This window comes from Drosophila kikkawai, chromosome 2L (genome assembly GCF_030179895.1).
Source record: "Drosophila kikkawai strain 14028-0561.14 chromosome 2L, DkikHiC1v2, whole genome shotgun sequence".
Classification (NCBI taxonomy): Eukaryota; Metazoa; Arthropoda; class Insecta; order Diptera; family Drosophilidae; genus Drosophila; species Drosophila kikkawai.
Genome location: NC_091728.1, coordinates 7,779,639 through 7,798,094, shown reverse-complemented (window position 1 = coordinate 7,798,094; position 18,456 = coordinate 7,779,639). Strand labels below are relative to the sequence as shown.

Here is an 18,456-nt window from a genome sequence, read left to right as displayed (position 1 = left end):
ATTATTTTAAAAGGCAAATCAATAAAAGAAAAGTAATAAAAATCCCCCTTTCTACGCCCATGCCTATGAATTCCTGATAAGAGTGCGGTATTTTCTGAGCTAGCGTTCTTTGTGGCTTGTTAGTATATTTTCATTTCCCACTTGTGGTCACACCGGCGTCTGCTATTTGTGAAATTCTCGATTTGTTGGAAAACTAAGTGAAAATGGGTTCCTCGTCGTCTGGAAAAAAGCACAAGAAGGACAAAAAGAATAGACATCGTTCGCGTTCGCCAGAGCACCAGCAGCGCGCCACTGAGGAGGAGGATGTTACCCTGGATCTCACCGACGACTCCTCCGCGGCGCGTCACAGACACCACAAACACAAGAAGCACAAGGAGTCCAAGGATAAGGAGCACCGTCACAGGCATCACAAGCACAAGGAGCGCGAGCGACCCAGCGAGGTCATCTCCCTCGAGGAGTCCGACTCAGATAGTAAGTTTTTGTACCTTATTGGTAGCATGGTGCAGGCCAGGCTCAAGGGCGATTGCCGCTGGCGGCGGATGCGGCAGAAAAGCGATTATATCTGATTATCCGGTCCGCCAAAGCCCGGCCATCGTCTTGGCGCTGCACTTTTCCACTTCTGAACGTACTAAACCGATCGTTGCGTTCCCCATTTCTCTTCCATCTTTTGCAGGTGTCCCGCTGCTGGAGCAGATTGTGAGTGGCAGGCGAGCAGAAGCAGCGCATTTATTATACTCTATAAGAACCGATGTACTGTTGGATATTATTAGACAGCTCTAATCCTATCCTCTTCTTTGCAGGCTCGGACTGTGTGGAGGTTCCGGTGCAGGAGCAGGCCAACAAGGCGAGGGAGTCCTCCCACCGCGACAGGGAGCGTGATTCTGGACGTGAACGTGATCAGCTACGAGAAAAGGAGCGTGAGCGGGAGCGGGAGAAGGAGCGTGAACGTGATCAGCTAAGAGAGCGGGAACGAGAACGCGAAAAAGATCGTGAGCGAGACCGTGAACGTGAGCGCGAAAGGGAGCGCATCAAGGAGCGGGAGGAGCGCGAAAGGGAACGCCTTAAGGAGCGAGAGAAGGAGCGTGAAAGGGAACGCGACCGGGAGCGCCTGAAGGAACGCAGCGAAAGGGAGCGTGACCGTCAACGCGAAAAAGAGCTTACCGCTCCACCACCGCCCCAAATCTCCAAGCACGCCGAATATGAATCGCGGAGGGAACGGGAAATTGAGCGCGAACGGGAGGGCCGCAATCGGGCTGGCAGGGAGAGGGAGCGCGATCGCAACCGTGAGCGCTCCAGATCACAAACGCCTCCCCCAGCGACGCGAAAGCCCAACGCCTCGCGTTCCTTTTCGCCCATTCCCGAAAATGGAGCTGGCGATGTTCTGTCCGTTGAGGAAACCAACAAACTACGCGCCAAGCTTGGACTTAAGCCTCTGGAAGTAGAGAGTGGGCCAAGCAAGGTGACCCCTGCCGCTGGCAGCAGTAGTCATGCAGAAAGCAAGAGACCAGCTGGGGAGGCCGATCTCTCCTCTTACAAGGACGAGTGGGGTGAATTCCTCCATAAGCCTGCCGACAATCTCAAGGAGAAGAAGGAAGCGGAAAAGCTGCGAGAGAAGCTGAAGCAGCGCAAGGAGAAACGCTTCTTGGAGGAGCGCCTGGCACGCATTAGAACACTCGGTGAGTCAGACGAGGAAACAGACAATGCGGCCAAATGGGTAGACAGAAACAAGCGAGTGGTTAACGAACGCGAAGAGGCGAAGCGCAAAGCCAAAGAGCTGGAGGAACTGGATGAGGCCTTTGGTGTCACCGAGTTGATGGAACAGGAGAAATCCAAGGCTCGCCAGCGGGCCTATGGCGATAATAACCTAAAGGGTTTGCGTGTGGAACACGACATGGATGACTTTGGCGAGGGACGCACTGTTATCCTGACACTTAAAGACCAAGACGTGCTTAACGAGGAGGAGGGCGACACCTTAGTCAATGTCAATATGCTGGACGAAGAGCGCTACAAGAAGAATGTGGCAAACAAAAAACAGAATCCCCTCAGCTACGGCTACAATGTCTATGAGGAGCAATACGATGAGTTGGGCAATCCCATCGAGCGGTCGGTGCTGGAGAAGTACGATGACGAGATCGAGGGTCAACCGAAGAAGCGCAAGAACTTTGTGATTGGAGAGAACGTAGAGGAGGAGCGAGAACACAGGCGCAAGTTGCTGGAGATTAAGACGAAACTGGCTGGTAAACGTTTGGAAACCTTGGAGGATACCAATCTGCAGCTGGCGTCGGATACATACAGCACCGAGGAGTTGGCCAAGTAAGTTTTAGCTTAAGATCTTAAAAGCCTTTGATTCTCATTGAATCGTTTTCCTATTAGGTTCAAGAAGCCCAAGAAAAAGGTGAAGAAACTACGTCAAAAACTAAAAGCCGAAGATCTGGAGACTTTGGTGGAGGCGGGAACTTCTGGAAACTCCTCCAACTTTGGTAGCCGTCATGGACGTTATCGTGATCACGAAGATGCGGAAATGGAGGACATCAAGCCGGACATAAAGATTGAGGGTGAGGATGACGACTTGGAGCGCGTCCTGTCGAAGGCTCGCAAACTTAAGCAGAAAGAGAATATTATTAAGAAGCCATTGGACATCGACATCGAGTCCATTCAGAGAGACATTAAGCCAGAGCCCGTGGAGGAAACCAGCTCAGCAGGTGTGGTACTCACCGGTGCGGACGGTAACATCGTGCTGAATGCTACGGCGGAGTTTTGCCGCACCCTGGGCGACATTCCCACATATGGTATGGCGGGCAATCGTAACGAGGACTCCAACGATATGATGGACTATGAAAAGACCGAGCATGCGGAGGAGCACATGGATACGCATAATGACGAGCCCAGTCATAGTCATGGCACCTGGAATTCGGTTAATCCCGATGAGGTCATGCAGCCAGCTGACTTGGATAATCTGGGCGATGACCTGGAGGATCGTGCCATACTGGATGAGGAGCCCGATGTGGGCGCTGGTGTCGCTAATGCCCTACGCCTGGCCTTGTCTAAAGGATACCTAGAAAAGGAGGAGAAGAACAGGCCGAGCAACACCAAAATGGCCCATCTCCAGGCCAAGAACTACTCCATTGAGGACAAAGCTGCCGGGTGGGTTGAGTTTACTTTTACAAAAATAGAACCCCACGTAATATTATGTTTTTTTTTTATTTGCAGAGAGGACGACAAGATTGGACGTCGCGATCGCTTCCAACATGGCCCCATTATGGACTTCAAGGACAAGGAGACCTTCAAGCCCAATGTCAAGCTGGACTATATTGATGACAATGGTCGCATATTGAACCTCAAAGAGGCTTTCCGCTACTTGTCACACAAGTTCCATGGCAAGGGGCCGGGCAAGAACAAGATTGAGAAGCGTCTGAAGAAGATGGAGCAGGATGGGGTTAGTTTACCATTAGGTAACCAAATCTGACTGAAAACTTAACGAAAAACTTTATTTTTGCAGTTGATGAAAACCATGAGCTCGACGGATACACCTTTGGGCACTCTGACCATGTTGCAGCAAAAGCAAAAGGAGACCAAGACCGCCTATGTGGTGCTCAGTGGCAGCAACAAAAACGCCGCAGGAGTCAGCGGCTCTTCGATAGCCAAATTCAAGTAGAACGGAAGAGGGAAGGCAGGATGGACTACAATTTAATAACCAGAATATTACCATAACCAAATGCAATAGAAACTTCCTACCCAAATATGTAATTCTCTTCAAACCTATTTATTCAAATACACTTTGGATTTATCTTACTATGCTGATATGCTGCGGGGAATCTCCTCTTACGTGGGTCACTGGAGGCGGAAAAGAAAGAGTTAGTTTCAAAAAGTATAATATATTCACTTTCAACGTACAATTAAAGGATTTGCCAAGCATGGTTCTCTTTTGGTTCTGAACCATCTCAAAGCCAGGACCAGACTGCATGGAGCACTGCATTTCCGAAGACAAGTTACTGAAAATAAACCTGCACTTACTGTCGCCATATCGAATATAGTTAACGTGGACTTCGTTGACATTTGGCGGCATTGATGCTTGACTTCTGAACATCACCGTCTTGTTGCCATCGCGCCCAAAGTCCAGGCCGCCGTAGCCAAAGATCAGGGCCTGCAGGAAGCCCCCGATCCCGGTGAGGAAATTCGCCGAACCCTCATAGCCCAGCGGCGTCTCGCTCCACACCTTGAACTCGGGGCGAACATAGCTCTTGTAGCCGCGCTCAAAGTAATCGTGGGCCCGCCAATCCTCGCTGGTGCCCAGATAATTAGCGGCGAACATGGACCAAGTCATGGCCGGTCCCGATTCTCTCGTCACATTCGCATATATGTGCAGATCATTCAAGTGGGTTGAGCTTAACGATAGAATTGGATTAACTTAATGTTTAAAAAACGGATTTGAGTCTCACCTGGTATCGAATCTAAGGGGGAATCCCAGCAGAATGGTATCCGCTTGCTTGACAATGGTGTTCAAAGTGTAACCCAGGTGCTGTGGATGATAATTCAGTTCGTCATCTTTAAGGATTACCAACCGATCACTTAATTGCCGCCACTTCTCAAAGAGTTTGGTGCTAGTGTTGCCACACATTTGGCCGGCCCATTCGGCAAACTCCAAGGCAATCTTGGCCACAGCGTTTGTGTATACATTATCATTCACATCCGGGTGATCCTCATCCGGACCCATTATGTTCAAGAAATGACATAAATTCTGCTTTTCCTCGCAGGTGGCTCGGCTAACCAGGAACTCGGCCACCTCTGCTGCTATTGGCCAGGCTGTTTCACAGGTCCAGACGTAGTCCTCCGATTGGGCAAAGAACTTTTGCATGGCAAAGGATATGTCGGGAGATATGTGAATCTCCTGTTGAGCCACCTCCGGGCAGCAGGGATTAGTGACCTCTGTCCCAGTGTAGGCACTCTCCCAGGGAAACCTGGCGCCCTTGAAGCCCGTTGCATTGGCGTTATATCTAGCACCCTCCAGTTTCCTGAAACGATAGTCAAGCACTTCCTTGGCGTACTGAAAACCGAATTGGGTGACTATTGGCAGCATCCAGATCTCGGTGTCCCAGAAGTTGTGGCCCTGATAATCGGCCTCCAAATTGCCCCGCCCCAGTCCAGTGGGACTTAATCCGTAGAAGGGTTCATTCTGCTGGTTGGTGTTAAGCGATGGCAGAGAACTAACCAAATAGAAGATTCCGGCATTGACAATCTGCGATAGCTCCAGTGCATCGTCTCCTCTTAATTCGATGGAGAATTCCCTGTCCCAAAAACTGTTCCAGGAATCGGTGTGTTTCTGGAGAAAGCTTTTGGGGTCCAGCTGGAGCACATCTTCGAGTTCCTTACGAGCCACACTTTCCTGTCTGTCTATGGTTATAATGATGCGATGTCGTAACTCTGACTGCCAAGCGGGCCATTCCAGTTGCAGGGGCTGCTCTAAGGATTCACTGAATAGGATAAATATCTCCTGAGGATCCGGTTGGAATTTCTCAAATTCCAGGACTTCTGTGCGACCTCGAAGAGTGCGAAAATCTCCGCTGGATGTTGAGCTGCCATTATTTAGGACGACAAACTCAAAGGCATTGCTGGAGGTACCAGGATGTTGGGTGAGTTTCAGGAACTGGGGAGCTATAAAAAATGTTTTAGTAATAGTTTGCAGAAATCAGTAGAAAATTAAGTATATGTAAAAAAAATTACTCAAAGTTATGCCAATTTAATGTAACTTACAATTAACTCTCGAACTACTAGAGGTACGTCTGCTGGCCACCACCTCGTAGACCAAAGCTCGATTGTAGTACTTGTGCGGATAGGTTCTCTGCTCCACTGTGATCCCAAGACTTTTGTAGGCCGTGAGGGAACGGAAGTACCCATTCCTCAGATCCATTTCGTAGCTAGTTCCATTCACTTCCACATCTTCGGCAGAGGCACAGCCGAAGCGATCACAAAGTTCGGTGCTTATGTTTAGCCAGTTGGGAATGCGAGCACGTTTGCTATTTCCGCCGGGTCCATTGTACACTCCGTTCATGAAGATGGCATCTCCGTAGATCGTATAGCCCAGGTGGCCATTGCCCAGGGTGGGCATAAAATTTAAGTCCGAGGGAAGACTGTAAAATAAGGTGAGTTTCTGATATATTTAAGAAATTATGTATGTTAAAAAACTGACTTGTATTTGTTTAAATAAGTAAATAAAACGTTGAATAAGTGTTTACTTAGAATATAGCTTAATAAAGAGTCTGCTATTTTCCTTGAAATGTATTAATTTCAGTCTGCAAATCATCTTCGCTTTCGCTAAATTTCCCTAAATTAGTAGTTATTTATTTTACTTATTATAAATGTTGTTCTATTTAGAGTTAAATTTTCCACCTGAAGGTTTTCAGCAAATATGCATCTGTCGTTTCTGCTAAGCAGCCCTTGAGTAGCACAAAACTGACAACGAACAAAATTCTTTTCAGCATTTTTTTTCGCGATCTACCCATCAGCGAGGTCCGAAGTATACTGATTGCGTTTCTCTCTTTGATGAACGGAAAGACTCTTGATTTTGATAAGAGTGGTGATAATATGATTTAATCTCTTGGGAAGGATGGGGTGATTGAGCGGGAACAGTTTTCTCTGTTCGTTTCTCACATAAGGTCGGTGCTTTCCCCGGGTCTTAAGTGCCGCCTTATCAGCTCACATATGCTATGGTAATTAACGTAGTAAGAGTTTTATTAATTGCTTCGAATCTGGATTCTATTATCTAATCGATTATATTAAAGTTTCTTTAGATTATTTTAAGATTACTTGAAATCTACTTCTCTGGTCAGTATTACTTTCCGCTTAAAGTAAGTAAATATTTCTGTAAAGATTATAAATATAAATAAATAGTTGTCGAGTTAAGCCCGTTTAGGGACCTGGGAGGAAAGTGCTTCTAAAATCTGACAAAAACATCAGTTTGCTAAAAGTGGAAGCCTTTAATCATTGATCATAGTTTTTCCAATACTTTTCTTTGTCCGAAGGCAATTGGCAGTCTTCCCAAGCACATGAACCTAATAAAAAAAAGAAGGGAAATACACACAAGTGTCTTAGTTTTTATGGCATCGCACTTGGAGATCTGAATGGGCAGACAAGAAATCGACTTGGATGGGCCGAGATTATCAAGACAGAGATTAGGCCTGACCCAAAGAGAGGATGCGAGTGCTGCTGAATGGAGACACAATCATGGGAAAATATCTTCTAATGCGAGGAGGGCTATATATATATATAAAGTAAGTAAAGAATAAAAGTCATTAAAGATTGACTACTGTCGTCAGGTGGCTGAGGCCTGATCTTTGTAGCTGCTGGGTGGCCCTAGACTACATTCTTTTCACTAGACTTTTTGTTTTGTTTTTATGATATTTTCATAATTCCTAGTTACAAGGTAATTATGGTCTTTGTTGTCGACTCTAATTACCTGGGAGTCAACGTCTGCCCTTTTCCACATCGGATGTTGTTGGGCCATAGGCTCTAGTTGAGCTTCACCCCTGCTTGGATCTGCTTGGATATCTCTGCCTCCCACTCCAATCTGAGCATATATCCGAAATATTCATCGCCATCTTGCTATCTGACAACGAAGCGTAACCAGTCAAAGAACCGACTAGCTATAGCCGATATGCGTTCGTGACTAGAACCCCATTTAAAGGGGCATATTACCTCCAATGTACATATGCACATGAATCTATACACTATAAATTAAAAATAAGGTTTAATTGGGTTTTTTAATGTACTTGCGATGGAAATATTTATTAAAACTAATTTGAACTTGAATAAAAAACACGTTCCGGCAACAGAAATGTGAAATCTGTTTTTAAAACTTACTTAGTTTTCGATATATGAAAATATTTCTAAATTTTAAATATAAATTTGAAAGAACAAATACTTAAAATCGTTATTCATTTCTTTTCAAATTAAAATTATTTCATTTAAAGTTGTTATTTAAAGTCGAATTAAAATATGTTTAGAATATCCCTCAAATATATGAACTTCCTAGGTTATTCTTTTTACTTTTTGTTATTAACTGGCCTTTAATTGGTAAAAAAATATTAAGCAATTTATTCTTAAAACTATTCTTTCATGTTCAACATATTATATATTGTGGTGTTTTATGAGTTTTTGCTCTTATTCCAGTATTGTTGAACATAGACCAAAGACTTTTGCATATTTTGAATTCTTATAAATTAGCATTTCGGCAAATAGAATCTTTATCTACTTAAGAAAATGTCTATATGCTGTTATTTTCAATATCTCTTTTCCTTAAACTTGCACCGTTTTAAGTCCTCTTGATCAATTTTCCATAGTGTACCCTGTGTCTGTTCCTGTATCTGAATCTTACCGCGCTATAGCTCTCTCTCTTTACGGAGTTTCGAAGTTCGGCTCAGCTGAGCTCGGCACTAATTTTAATGACGTTACGCCGCGATAGGTTTTCTGCTCAAGATCCATAAAGAAATGCTCAGGTGTTCGTTCCCCAGTTCCCTATAGGCAGATAGAGTCTTCCATATCTGTGGTTTGGGTTGGCACGAGATCCCCGTCGGCGAGTGTGGGGCTGGGGCTCCTCAGTGATTTACCCTCGTCCATTGTACCATCATCATCATCATCATCCCCCGCCACGTATGCACTCACATGTGCTATATAGTGGAGCACAGGCACTGTTCAAGAAGTCAAAGTCGGAGCTATACATATATCGCGATGTTGTCGCTTGCCGGAGCGTAACTGAAATATTAAAACCAATTTTTTCCGTTTGTTCTTTTTTTTATTTTTCTGATGTTGGCTTTTGTTATTGTCGGCCATTTTGCTGGCGGTTTTGGTTTGGTTTGGCGTCAGATTTTTGTTTTCTTTCTACTCGTTTTTTTTTGGTATATTTTTTGTTGTCTTTTTTTGTTATTTTGTTTTATTTGCCAACCTGTTGGCCAAAAAGTCGCTTTGAGAAATTTACGCAACGAAGCATTGCCAATGAGTTTCCGCTCTGAGAAGGTATTGGGCTTAGTTGTTGCCATCCGATGTTAAGAATAGAAGAAACATTATATTATGCATATTTGATGTAATATTCAAATAAATCATCTAGCAAAATATGTATTTAGCTTAAAGGGATGCTCCTTTGCGGGTTTACATTAACGATTCGTGCGTAAAACTTTACAAATATGTTTTTAGAGGATTTTTATACTATCTAATATTGTTAATTTATAAAATAAAATGTTTTCTAACTGTGCTAATTCTTAAAACAATTTTTAATTTATGTGTAATTTATTTATATTAAGAAAACAGTGGGTGATTATTATAAATCCTTTCTAGAAATCAGACCCTACAGAGTTAAACCCATAACAAAATTCAAAGCGCTTTCTAATCGAAATTACGGAATACATTTTATTTTAGCTTTCGAAAACTGTATTTCCCAGCCCTTCCTCGTTACCCGCTGTGGCTTAAATATATGGTCGCGTTTTAGGTATATATCTGCTTTTTTTTTACGGACCTGAGTGTTTTTCTGCCTAATTTGTGAGCGAGTTGGGCGCTCTCGCCGAAAATGAAACGCGTGTGAAAATTATGTTTATTGTGCGGCCACCCAGCCATTGTGTTACATACAATGTACCAAGACCATGTGCCCTGGGGAGACGGGACAGGGACACATTAATACAGGCAGCCGGCAATCATGTGCTTTCCCCTGGCTTGGCTTGGTTCGGTTTGGTTTCTTTTTTCTATTTTATCTTTTTTGTTTTTTTGGGCTTTTGGGTCCGGAGTTTTGGGTGTTTTCCAACTGTGAGCCGTGAGCCCGGGAGCTGCCTAATTGTTGTAATTTGCCTAGATATTATATTTATTGTTTGCCGGATAATTATGATGATTATCTACGAAACGGAGTGTTTAAAACGTTTTCCGCCGGCCTGGGAACCGAAGGCCGAAAAGAGTCGGAGACCCCAGCCCCGCCGAGCATTTGCAACTCAATTATGAGCGGAGCACCATCACCGGGCTTCTGGTTGCTCATCCTCCTCGGTCTTTGGTCTTCAGCTGCTGCTGCTTCATTATGCACCTGACCATTCGCGCAATTTCTAGCTGATAATTTGCATTATTTTGTGCGCACAGGTGGCGGCTGCAGGTACAACTACCACTACCACTGGCCGAGCCCCGGCTATAGCCATGGTTATGGGTTATGGCTGTGGCGATGTGGCCATCTTCTGGCTTATTCATGGCTGATCTCACGCGCTGAGTACTAGCTTTAATTACACTAGACGAAGATCTTTAGTTATTTTTCACTCTTAAAATATAATTAATTTTTTTAAACTTGAAAATCTATATTTTTGAAATTATAAAGAAGAAATATAAGAGGTATTAGTGTAAATATTGTATATCAATTAGGATTTGCTTAAAAAATTATGTTGATTATTTTATTATTTATTTTAGAAAAATATAGTAAACTATAATTTTAGAGTACATAGTTTTTTCGGTAATACATACATTTTAAAAGCCAGAAAGCCAGAAAGTTAAGAAAATGCATTAAAAATATTATTATTAAAAGCGGGTTTAACTTAAAATACATAAATATATATTTATTAAGTGGATAATAATTATATATAAGTCTTAATTTTTGCGATTACATTAGTTAGGCTATCAGAAATTACAAGGAAACAATAATTAAAAATAAAATAATCTGAAAAATTAATACTTGGAGATAGTACAGCAAATAATTAATAAAATAATAAATAAAAAACTTAAAATAAGTAAACAATTTTAATCAAAATAACAGCACAGTGTTTGCATTACTTTCCGAATTTTGCAGCTTAGTGTTGCTTTTTTCGCTGACTGCGCTTGCAGTGTGCATTGTGCAGTGTCTGTGACCTTTTCGCGGCTGCACTCCAATTCTATTACAAGAGCTCTAGGAGAAGGAGAGAGAAAGAGAGGTGGAGAAAACGAGAAAGAGAGAGAAAGAGGGGAAGCTCTTGGCTCTTGGTGGTGCACAGATAATTATCAGCATGAGGCGCTGGTTTTGGGGATTGATATGCAAATTTTCATTTGCTTCATTTGTAATGCGTAAGAGTCATCCACCAAAAAAAAAAACTAAACTAGAAATTAAGCGAGCAGGAAAAATGCAGGAGAGAACCAGCAATTGCATCTGTGGCAACGCTTGGCTGGCTGCTTAATTAAGGCAGGTCAGGAGGAGTCGCGGGATCGTGGGAAAGGCCTCTTGCCATCCGGAGGACACCGCGTCGTATGCGTTATGCCCTCAGGGCCGAGGCTTTCAGAGCCTCCTCCTCAGCCGCCATCACCTTTCTAATTTCCTCGGAACCTCTAAAGGGGTTGGTTAAACATTTGCCGTAATTTTACAGCTGCTAGTTGAGTTAATGCTCGAGCCGGGCCAAACCGCGCCGTGGCTGTCTAAGCCAAGCGTAACCGCAGGCCAAAAAAAAAAAACTACCGAGTATCTGCAGGAACGTATCTTGGCTCGCGCGCTCACTCACCGTGATTAGGGCTTATGGAAAAACAGATTTCAATTATTACACCTGTTGCTGCTCGGTCACCGAGACCCCTCCAAAGATTTCCAACTTCTAGGCTTTATATCTGTGTTTTTTTTTCTTTGCCTGAATTTTCATAAGTTACTTGGAGCGTGCTTCCTGCTACGCAGCTATGTACTCAAAGAAATCTTAATAATTTATAGATTTCCATTAGTTAAAAAAAGAAGAAAATAGTTTAAAAGTTGAAAAATAAAATAAATTCAGATTGCTAGGAATATTTTTAATTTGTTTACTTTTTAATATTTAAGATATTGTTTTTCCTAGAGTGTAGATACTTTTCTGTGGCCTTTGCAGATGGAGTGGCTATGAAGCGAGAGGAACTCCCCCTAGATGGCCCGCCGATAGTGTCCATTCAGCTGGCCCAGGCAGCATCAGCAGCAGCCTCCATTGATGAGGATCTGCCAGGGCCATCGGTTCATAAATATTTCTCGCTTCTTTTCTCAGGTAATCACAGGCTCTCGAGTTACCAGTCGCCATTTAAGGTGTGATCGGGATGGGTTGGAACATGAATCGACATCTCAACATTTCCACTTCGACTCCAAGACTAAGACTCTGACTCCAAGTTCGACTTCCACTTCAACTTCAGCTGCAACAGCAACTGGTAGCCCAGGTCCCTCGATTGGCCGCAACCTCAACACGTTTACGCATCACTGCCGCTTCTTTGAGTCTTTTTGTAGTTTGTGGAAATTGATTTCAGATTTTTATTGTTTTAGATCGCCTCATATCTCACGTCATCGCGGCGAGGGGACTTGGCTTATTGATACAGCCATTGGCCAATAATAGAGTTGTTATTGCACTTTAATTGAAGACATGTCTAAGGCGCCATCGCTACTTCCTTACACCTGGCAACAAGTCTGGGAAATTCTGGAAGGCAGTGTATTAAAGAATTATTTCTAGAGATTTCCGATTCGAGTGGTTTAGTTATCGTCATATTTTCATTCAAGCTTTTGAGAAATCCTAATATTTTTGTTATATACAATTTTACCCATCAACTTTTTTTAAAATGATTACTTTGGCCACTAGTCATATTTTTTGTCTAGAATATTTAAATATATATATAAATTAATATATATTTTTTCCTCAAAGATTTTGTAGCTTAGTGTGTGGCAAGGCATTAGCTAAGAATGTGCTTTTATATATTTTGTGATAACTGTACCAAAGCAGGCTGCGTGCCTGGCACAAAATTTCTTTACAGTTTTCCATTTACAGCGGCGGAAAACTGTTTGCATTTTGCAGCGGACCATATTGCATGTTGCTTGGCTCTACAACGAGAGAGATAACAGTCTAAATTATTATCATACTTGTAGTAGCTAGGGTCGATCCGCTCCGCTCTCTGTCTCTCTAGCTCTTTGGCAACCTGTTGATGTGTTCTGCCTTTTGCACTTTTTTGATTTTCTGCTCCGCTGGCTTTGATATGTTGTTGCATGTGGCAGGCATCCTCCGCCGAACTCAACTGTACTCAATCCCAGAGGTCGCGGCGGATGGATCTCCCCTTAAATCGTGGAAAATTGTAATGACTTCAAGTACTGGCTGAGGCGGCGGCGACGACACCCTGAAGGAAAACACGTGCGACACTTGGCTCAAACTGGAAATGGTCAACCGAAAAACTCTCTTTTTCGTATTTCGCTATCATAGATCTGTCAAAGGCAGCCGTCCGTAACCAGAAATTCATAAAAAAATACACGGAAAAGAAAGTCAGTATAGGAAGTTGTGGAAAATATAAAATATTAAAGGTATGTTGAAAGGAAACAACGAAAAGATTTGCTAGAAATAAGGTGTATAAGGAATTCTTCTTGAGACTGAAATCAGGGAATTGTATTTGCATTTCCTAATGTAATTGTTCCTTTTTCGTTTCAAAAATTAACTAAGCATGTAAATATGTATTTTACAATATCTTATTTAATCCCACAATTTGTATATTTTATCATGTATTCTTTCCGTGTATAACTAAAAGGGAGCCCTGAATAGTTATGAGTTGGTTATTCTGGTTTCAGTTAGGTCGTAAAATAATTGCCGCCTGCCTAGAGCTGCGATAGAGCGCGACACATATCATTGCCCTGATGAACGGACTTGGACCTGGGATCACAAACAGAAGCAGAAGTAGAAGCGAAGCCAGAAGAAGTGCTCTGTAATTATGATGAGGCCAATACAAGAAGCGACCCTAAACGCGGCGTTTGTTGTTGTCTTCCCGCCCCCCTTAATTTTTTTTTGTATTTTTTTTTTATTCTTTTGAGTAATTAAGAAATCCTCTTTTCGGTTGAGTCTCCCTCCCTTTTCCATACTTCTTTCCTGGGTTTTATGTACCTATGTATGTATGTCCGGGGCAGTGGCAAAAGTTTCACAGAATTTCGTTCGTTTTGTCGCTTATGCGGCCTGTTTTTGATGACTTCACTTAAAGTCAAAATGGTCATACATACCGGTACATGTGGGTTATTATTATTATTATTTCTAGTATTTCGTTACCAAAAGTAGGCTTGTTTTACGTTATAAAAATAAATGAAGGTTCTGCTGGAACAGGGTAGGAGCCTAAGAAGAGATCGTGTGATAGGGTATATCCCATTGCAGGTGGGTTTGAAATGAACCAATAAAGGTTATAAAGGGTTCTGGAATTTTAGTACAGTATGAGAAATAAAATGAAAAATATTATTAGATAATCTACTTTATGGTTAATTGTAAATTTATTGCTTTTACCATTAAAACATTGGAATTACCTTCTTTTTTAATAGCAATTAAATCGATTTTAGGATAAAGCAATGAGAGTTCAAATTCTTAAAGGTTATGCTACTCAAAATATGATATATATCTTTAAACATTTATCTTTAAAACTTAAAAATGATCAACAATTTTTATAGTAATTTACTCTACACTTTAACCTCCTAAATATTTATAAAATAAAACCTTATAAAGGGTATCAAATATACACTATATAAACTTTGTTACCTAAACCCAACTTCTGTTCTTAATTTTTGTTTGTGCCGTGTTGATCCAAAATTAAGGCCCTTTTTTCGTGTTGCTGCTGCTGCTGCTGCTGGGCGGTCAATTGCTTTTGACCCGAACCTCAGTTTCCCCACTTTGCACATCCGTTAGGTTCTGGAAATGATTTTTCCTGTTTTTACACAATTTCGGTGAAAGTTCATTAGACTGTGTTAATTGCGATGGGAGAACTCCGACTCCATCTGCAGGATTGACTGATTCAGTCGCATGTGGTGAAAGTTTACCATAGTTTCCATTCGAAAAGCTTTCCCAAATGCAATGGCAATTTGCCAAATGTCTTCTTGGCCAATGATTGCAACAAAGCGAAGCAGTAACGAAATCAGAAAATTGCACAATTGGCCGAAAGCAATCATTCGTTTGCCCAACTGACTCATTTTCGTTGGAAAACTATATCATCTATGGCATAGACACCGACACCCCATGTGCTTAGACAAACAGAATTGGGAAAACAATATCATAAGCGGAAATTTTGCTTTTGTTCTCTTTCTCTCTCTCTCAAAAAAAAAAAAAAAGATACAAATACAAAAAACCGAGAACTTCCGCAGACGACAGCTCTAGTTTCTATTCGTATTTCCACAGCGGGAAACCCATAAAATTTTCTGCGTTTTTGCGCCGCGTCATTTCCTTATCGAAAGGTGAAAAGAAAAATGTCACCAGCAGCCGCGGCATAATTAATGATCCCTTCTTTTTCGGGGCTACCGTTTCATACCATTTCGATTGTATGTATATATACAAACTCGGATGTCATGCAGGCGCTGGGATCGGACTGGGATCCGATATGCAGCACCCCTATATAGTAATCGTGTTTTTGTACTAAATGCCAGCCGAGAACCGACGGCCATAAACATTATCGCATGTTCTACACTTAGATCATCGGTTTCTGCGGGGGTTAGACTCTGCCTGCCACTGGCAGGCATCGCTCTACCTATTTTATACTATATAGTCGATGGGGTACACAGGTACATCGCGACGACGACGACGTCGCATCGTCACGGTTCGATGACAACGTGAAAAATAAAATAAAATAAAAATAAAAACACAGGGAATTTCAAATAAAAACGAAACACATGAGCTCCGGAATAGCTTGAGTTTTGTGGCCGACTGTGTGGCCAAAATAATAGTTACGATTGTTCATTACGACTGTCTGTCTATATGGAATCTGTGTTTTCGAATTAACTATGTTTGTGGCTATTCAGTTTGAAATAGGCGGCAAAAGCTCATTAGCTGGGATAACTATATATTGTACATAATATTTGACTGCTATACAATATAATATTTGAAAGCCTGAATTCGTTTTTAAGTATTATTCAAATTTTGTACTACATTTTTAATGGAGCAGTTTGTAGAGTTCATTTTGATAGAAGTATATTTAGTAACAAACATTACTCATAAATTAGGAAAAATTGGAAAGAATAAATATAATATTTAAAAAGTGATTAGATTGCTTTTATTATTCTATAATATTAATAGACTTCCTGTTGTGTTATAAAAATTAAAAAATGTACATAATTGTGACTAATAAGATTATATTTCCTAGTAAAAGAAATTGTCTGTTTTAAAAGGAAGCTACAAAAATAGGAAAGAAACCCATCAACCATTTTAATACCAAATAAATACGATTTTCCAGGTAACCGATTGACTGCCCATTTAAATTTAAGATGCTCTTGGGCTATAGCTGGGTGGAATCACATCATTAGACGGATAAATGTGTTTCGCCAACTTCCTTTATTATATTTTGCCAGAGATCATTTGCTCGTGTTTAGGCCGCTGCTTAGCCAAATGGAAAGCTGCTGCATCCTCGCCTTTGCCGCAAAGGCAAGCAGCAGCTGCAGTTTGTTGCTGCAACTAATTGCATTTGGCTTGGATTCAGCTCCAGGTCCAGCTCCAACTTCAGCTGGATATATACATGTGGCTAAAGCTGCGGATCCAGCGTCTAACGGTGGCGAGCGCTTCCGTTAAGCAGCATGAAAAACGACAAATGAAGTTTTTCTTTATTTCTCTGCATGTTCTGTTATTTGCAACGAAATCAAAGCAAAGAACACCCCATTGCAGAACTAACAGTAGCGAAAATTTCCACTTGAAGGCACTCGGAAGGAAAATAAATAAAGTACCGAAAATATGTGATGATCGAGTATTAAGATAGCTTGGAAACAAACCTTTGCTGGGTTAGATATTTTAACTTTTTGAAAGGGTTTGAGTTTCCAACACACTCATTTGATATATTCCTACAATTTACGATCAATATATCATTATAATAATTATTATTACAAGGAACGCGTAAATTGAGCCGACATTATCAACAACTGAAACTGTTGCGTTAATTTCTGCGGTACAATGTCTGACGGATGTTCGAACTTATTAGAATTCAAGCATCGCTGGAGGAACCCTCCATAATGATAATAGGGATCGATTAAGGCCTCGTGCCTGGGACTTCCGATGCGCCCAAAGGAAGCTAGTTCCGCTTGGAATGGCCCATAATGATAAGGAGTGCGTATGCTGGCTGCTAAGAAGATTGCTCTAAACGGTTTGGTAATGGCCAAACAAATTACGACTGATCATCGGCCAGCGGAAGTCTTGACCACTAAAAATGTCAACGGCATTGCAGAGAGGAAAACCACAAACGTAGTGTAGATATTCTGCTAATTGATAAATAAGTTCGATTACTTATTGCATCGATCGGATATTAAGGAGTTTCTTACATAAATATTAATTTTTCTTTATTTAAAAATAATAATTTACTTATCTTGTTTGCTTAAAATTTAATATAATACTTTAATACATCGATTTTATTATTTTTTAAAAAAGCAATGGTATATTTAATATATAAAAACCTCTTTTGCTGATCATCTACTGCTGAAAATGATATTTTCTTATTTTAAATTTAATTTTAAATAAAAATGGGTCACCAATTAGCCCTTATAATTTATAATCAAATTGTACTAGAATTTAATATTTAATTTCCATATAAAATGTATTTTTACCTTAATTAAAAATAACATTCTAATCCTTCAGATTCCATGTTGATGTAACGACACCAAGCCAAGTGATTATGTTTTCCGTTCCCTGACTCTTCTCTCTCTGTGTGTGTGTGCAACATTTAGCGCGAAAAGTCGGAAGAGACCTCCGCAAGACACCGACTTGACTTGACTCGATTCCAGGTGACTCAGGTGACTCAGCACGGCTTAATGATCATTGCGATCGAAGAGAACCTGGCTCTCTTAGGAGCGTGTAAGCGAGAGGCCGCCTTGCCCCTGAAGAGAGAACAAGCCGCCGGGAGAGCGGCTGAGCAAGCGAGACGTCTGTACTTCACCTGGCACAGGTAATTACACCTGTGCTAATACGGTTCGCTGCTCCCCCTGAGTCGGAGCAGGACAACCAGAGCTGCGGCCGAGTGGAGAGTTCCAACTGCCGCGAGGTTACAAAAACCCCGAGTCGTCGTCGGTTGCTGGCAAGTCGCAAAGTGGAACGCAGCAGCGAACGAGCTCACAAGTTGAAGAGTTAACAAAAAACAAGTACAACAAAAAATAACTATATTTAACACGGCGAGTTACCTGTCGTGTTGGCCACGTTTGTAACGATCGGATCAGTGCACCGTCAGCCAGCGGCGCGCACACACCGAACCTCTCTGGAGAGCTCTGGAGAGAAGCCACCTACCTGGCTGCTAGTACCTATCATCGGACCCGAGAGTGTTAGATAAACTGATAATGCTGCGGCGGCCGACAAAAAAGCACAAACGTGGCGTTAACTTTATTAAACGAAATATATACACACTCACACACGAGAACTAAAAACTGACAAAAAAAAAACAGCAAGCAAAATAACTCAAAAAGTAAAACAAAACGAGTCAGCAGCAGCGACAGCGGCAGCGGCAAAGTGTCAATAAAACTCTCGAATTCATTAACACAACTCAAAACGTTCTATTAGT

General features: G+C 41.7%; 2 protein-coding genes and 1 long non-coding RNA gene across 3 annotated transcripts; 1 reads left to right on the top strand and 2 right to left on the bottom strand.

The window, feature by feature from the left end:
- Window positions 1-124: 124 nt before the first annotated feature.
- Window positions 125-3,792, top strand: LOC108076109 (U4/U6.U5 tri-snRNP-associated protein 1). The gene is made up of 5 exons (XM_017168837.3): window positions 125-471; window positions 801-2,313; window positions 2,374-3,144; window positions 3,211-3,436; window positions 3,500-3,792. The coding sequence occupies exons 1-5, from the start codon at window positions 204-206 to the stop codon at window positions 3,653-3,655; spliced, it is 2,934 nt and encodes a 977-aa protein (XP_017024326.1). The 5' UTR covers window positions 125-203; the 3' UTR covers window positions 3,656-3,792.
- Window positions 3,748-6,492, bottom strand: LOC108076117 (protein-glucosylgalactosylhydroxylysine glucosidase). The gene is made up of 5 exons (XM_017168849.3): window positions 6,388-6,492; window positions 5,752-6,128; window positions 4,440-5,652; window positions 3,895-4,385; window positions 3,748-3,834 (listed from the first exon to the last, which is right to left on the bottom strand). The coding sequence occupies exons 1-5, from the start codon at window positions 6,477-6,479 to the stop codon at window positions 3,785-3,787; spliced, it is 2,223 nt and encodes a 740-aa protein (XP_017024338.1). The 5' UTR covers window positions 6,480-6,492; the 3' UTR covers window positions 3,748-3,784.
- Window positions 6,493-11,772: 5,280 nt separating this feature from the next.
- Window positions 11,773-18,224, bottom strand: LOC138929377 (uncharacterized). Its single transcript, XR_011445761.1, has 3 exons — window positions 18,083-18,224; window positions 12,839-13,174; window positions 11,773-12,401 (listed from the first exon to the last, which is right to left on the bottom strand). It is a non-coding gene; the product is annotated as an uncharacterized lncRNA (long non-coding RNA).
- Window positions 18,225-18,456: the final 232 nt, after the last annotated feature.